This window comes from Mustela nigripes, chromosome 16 (assembly GCF_022355385.1).
Source record: "Mustela nigripes isolate SB6536 chromosome 16, MUSNIG.SB6536, whole genome shotgun sequence".
Taxonomy (NCBI): Eukaryota; Metazoa; Chordata; class Mammalia; order Carnivora; family Mustelidae; genus Mustela; species Mustela nigripes.
In genome coordinates this window covers 58259261-58263183 of record NC_081572.1, presented here as the reverse complement: position 1 = coordinate 58263183, position 3923 = coordinate 58259261, and the positions used below count along the sequence as shown (strand labels likewise).

General features: G+C 56.5%; 1 protein-coding gene across 3 annotated transcripts in view; it reads right to left on the bottom strand.

The window, feature by feature from the left end:
- Window positions 1-1969: 1969 nt before the first annotated feature.
- LOC132003298 (asialoglycoprotein receptor 1-like) overlaps window positions 1970-3923 on the bottom strand; it is a 3626-nt gene continuing 1672 nt past the window's right edge. For all 3 annotated transcript variants that reach the window (XM_059378636.1, XM_059378635.1, XM_059378634.1), the window contains 7 exons: window positions 3461-3577; window positions 3251-3346; window positions 3099-3170; window positions 2909-2995; window positions 2668-2819; window positions 2479-2585; window positions 1970-2369 (listed from right to left, as the gene is read on the bottom strand). In XM_059378636.1, coding sequence (XP_059234619.1) covers window positions 2213-2369; window positions 2479-2585; window positions 2668-2819; window positions 2909-2995; window positions 3099-3170; window positions 3251-3346; window positions 3461-3577 — 788 coding nt within the window. In that variant the 3' untranslated portion in view covers window positions 1970-2212. The remainder of the gene's footprint in view (window positions 2370-2478; window positions 2586-2667; window positions 2820-2908; window positions 2996-3098; window positions 3171-3250; window positions 3347-3460; window positions 3578-3923) is intronic.

Sequence of the window (3923 nt, the reverse complement as noted above, 5' to 3'; positions counted from 1 at the left end):
AAGAGATATAAGTGGAAGTGCACACAGCTTCCAGAAGTGTCCTCACAGAGAGGTCTTTTTCTCTGCCTCTTTTCTCCCTTCTCTTGCCTAAAAGGCGTCATGGTTGGAGCGAGGCAGATATCTTGGAAGACTGATGGAAACTATATAGCGAGATTGTAGATCAACAGAAAGTCCTAAAAAAGGTTGCCCAATGCTTTTTCCACATTATGCGACTTTCCCTTTTGTAATCCCTGGGTCTTCTGAACTCCCTAAGTCTATTTTATTAATAGGCTTTTCTGATGTTAAACCATCTTTGAATTCTTTTTTTGCCCCCGCAAGTTTTTATTTAAATTCCAACTGGTTAATATACAGTGCAGTATTGGTCTCAGGGGCAGAATTCCGTGATTTATCACCTTCACACATCACAAGTGCCCTCCTTAATACCCATCACCTGTTTCACCCACCCCCGTCACCCCCCGTGGGCCTCCGTTTCTTCTCGGACGTTCAGAGTCTGTTTCTCGGTTTGTCTCTCTCTCTTTTTCCCCCTTTGCTCATTTGTCCCATTTCTAAATTCTACATGGGAGTGAAATCATTTGGTATTTGTCTTTCTTTGAGAAACATGTTATCTTTTGTTTTAAGATTTATTTTTTTTAGATTTTATTTATTTATCTGACTAAGAGAGAGAGACAGCAGAAGCAGGGAGAGCAGCAGGCAGAGAGAGAGGGAGAAGCAGGCTCTCTGCTGAGCAGGCAGCCTGATGTTGGGCTCGATCCCAGAACCCCGGGATGGAGACCTGAGCGGAAGGCACACACTTAACCAACGGATCCATGCAGGCGCTCCTAATTATTTATTTGAGAGGGGCAGGAGGGAAGGAGAGAGAATCTCGAGCAGACTCCCCACTGAGCAAAGACCCTGATTCTGGGCTTGATCTCATGACCCCAAGTTCATGATCTGAGCTGAAATCCAGATCAGGATGCTTAACTGACTGAGCCACCCAGGCATCCCAGCATGTTATCTTTTTACCATATCATTTGTTAGGTTTGCTAGTGATATAGATAGGAATTTTACCTTTCTGGTCATTATAGTAGAAATTCTCTATGTGAAATGTGTAAAAGCTCCTTGATGGGCCAATATGGGCTCAAATTTTTTTTTTTTTGAAATGTCCCAAGCTCTTGAGTAGAATACATACCCTATGGTTGATGATTTGTTAGTAAATCCCTGCCTTCCATTCTGAGGGGCTTTTCTTTTTCAAGTCCCTCTAGTGGAAACTGAGCTTATTTCCATTCAACCTTGTTTTTTTCAATAAACGTGCTTCTATCTGTACAGCTTTCCTCCTAAGAACAGCCTTACACCGTCCCATGTATGCAGTGCTCTCCTTGTTCATTTCTCAAGTGCCTGATGGTTTCATTTTTATCTTCTCTTATACACAATATGATCTGGAAAGACAGTGAGCTGTCTATACACTGATAGATCTTCTTGTCTCTACTTTTGCATCTGTTTCATGTTTGCTGATCACCCGGCCTCTGCCCTTGTGGGTTTTCCGGGAACTCCCATCCTGGGCCGTGGATTCTGTTTATTTGGGGGACCTCTCAGCCACCCTCCTGGTTTTCTGGCTTTCTTCGAAGTTTTGGCGGTTCTTGGTGCTGGACTCATCTTTGCCTGCACTGTATTTGTCGCCTGTATGTGGAGCATGCCTCTGTCCACTGAAATGCATGCAGCAGACAACAATAAGTTTCATTCAAAGCCCTTGAAGCCACGGACACATGGTGGGGGGGCATAGGATTCTGGTCCTGGGGACTGCTGCAAATGCAGCGGTCCCCAGCAATGGGTCACCTTTACAGGGGAGACTCCGAACAGGACCCTACCTCCCACACCCGTAAGCACCAAAGCCCAAGGGGTTCCCACCAGACCCCGCGGCCTGCCCCAGGCTTCCAACCCACCAGCCCACTCCCGATTCCCAACACCCAATAACCAAACAACGCAGGGCGCGTTTAGAATATTTCTGTTCTTTTTACTCTAAAAAAGGTTTGGCCATACCCAGCAGGCTGCCGCTGGTGACAGGGTTTCCATCTCCCCGCCCCTCCAAAGGTGACTGCACGCTCCTTGGACGTCTTTCCCCTTCCCTCGCAACCCTAGATCGCCTCCCCACCAGGCGGTGGAGGAGGCCCCCAGCACCGGAGGGTCACGCGGCCGGCGGAGGCATTGAGGAAATAAATTAGGGGAGGGGAGGCTCCTAGCTGGCCGGCTCCAGAGGCGTCTCGCACACCCAGCGGTAGGGCCTCTGGCACACGTCGTCGTTCCAGCGGCCGTCGTCGGTGAAGTGTGCGCAGTCCTCGCCTCCCCCGAGCCCGTGCCCGTACCAGTCGTCCGGCTGCTCCGGCCTCCAGTTCCTGCCGAGACCAGCTGCTGTGCGCCCCACCCCCTCGCTCCGCCCCCCAGCCCCGGCCCGCTCCAGCGAAGCCCCGGGGACGCGCGGCGCCCGGGGACGCGCACACTCACTTGAAGCCAGTCTCGTAGTTCGTCCCGTCCACCCACTTCCAGAGCCCGCTCTGGTCCGTGAGGCCCATCCAGGTGTTCACCGGCCCCATGTGGTGCTGGACAAACTTCTGCGGAGGGGGAGGGGCGGTGAGCGCTCCCCGGAGCCCCCCCCCCCCCCGCCCCCCCGCGCGCGAGCCCCGGGCCGCTCACCTGCTCCTCCCGGGAGTTGACGACCACCAGGTGCGCGCTTTCCAGCTGGCAGTACCGGTCCGCGTCCGGCCAGGGCTTCCCGGAGCGGGAGAACCAGTAGCAGCTGCCCTCGTACTCCAGCCAGTTGACTGGGCAGCAGGTCCTCGCCGAGCCTGAGGGGCAGGGGAGGGAGGAGGCGCTGAGGCGCGGCCCGCAGGGAGCCGGACGGCGGAGCGCGCCGGCGCCCCCGAGCGCTCCTCACCATTGCCCTGCAGGACGGCCATCTGACAGCTCAGGCTGCGCAGGTCCGACACGAACTGCTTCACGTGGAACAGGAGGCCCGAGTGATCTGGGGGGGAGCGAGGGCGGGGGTCGCGACGTCGCTCACGCGCGCGCCACGAGACCCCAGCGTGGGCCCGAGGGACCCGGAGTCCCACATGCTCGTGTCTGACCTTCGCTCAGATCCTGCTGCTGCTTCTCCAGCTGGGACTCGAGCGATTTCATCTTCCTGCCCACATTTCCTCCTGTGGAGACACCTGCTCAGCGCCCCCCGCGTCCCTAGCGCCCACCGCCCGCCCCCCAGCTCCAGCCCCCGCCCCCTCACCCTGGCTGCTCAAGGCCTTGACTTCGACCTCCGTGGTCGCCGTGAAGTTGCTGAACGTCTCTCTCAGGGCCTGCAGCTCCCCCCGCAACTTGGAGTCTGGACGGGAGAGGGTGTGCAGAGGCCGAAATGAGGGGCCCGCGCCCCCCAGCACAGAAGCCCGCCCTCTCCCACCCCTGCCCCCCCCACCTGGTCCCCTGCCCGGGTACCCACTCTGGGATCCGATGACACAGACGACCACCAGCAGCAGGAGGCCGAGGCCCAGGGAGAGCAGGAGGAGGCAGGGTCCTGAGCAGAACCTCCGGAACAGCGGCTGCGGGGGCCGTGGCACTAGCAAGAGAGGACAGCAGGGTCTCGGGGACACAGGGGCACCTGGGCCGCTCAGGGGTCCCGGGAGGAGAGCGGGCTAAGGCTCCTCTCCAGGGCTTGGAGGAAACATATGGATTAAGAAACCTGGGTCGGGGGGCCTGGGGGGCTCAGTGGGTTAAAGCCTCTGCCTTCAGCTCAGGTCATGATCGCGGGGTTCTGGAATCGAGCCCTACATCGGGCTCTCTGCTCAGCGGGGAGCCTGCTTCCCCCTCTCTCTCTGCCTGCCTCCCTGCCTACTTGTGATCTCTCTCTGTGTGTCAAATAAATAAAATATTGAAAGAAAGAAAGAGAGAGAGAAAGAAAAGAA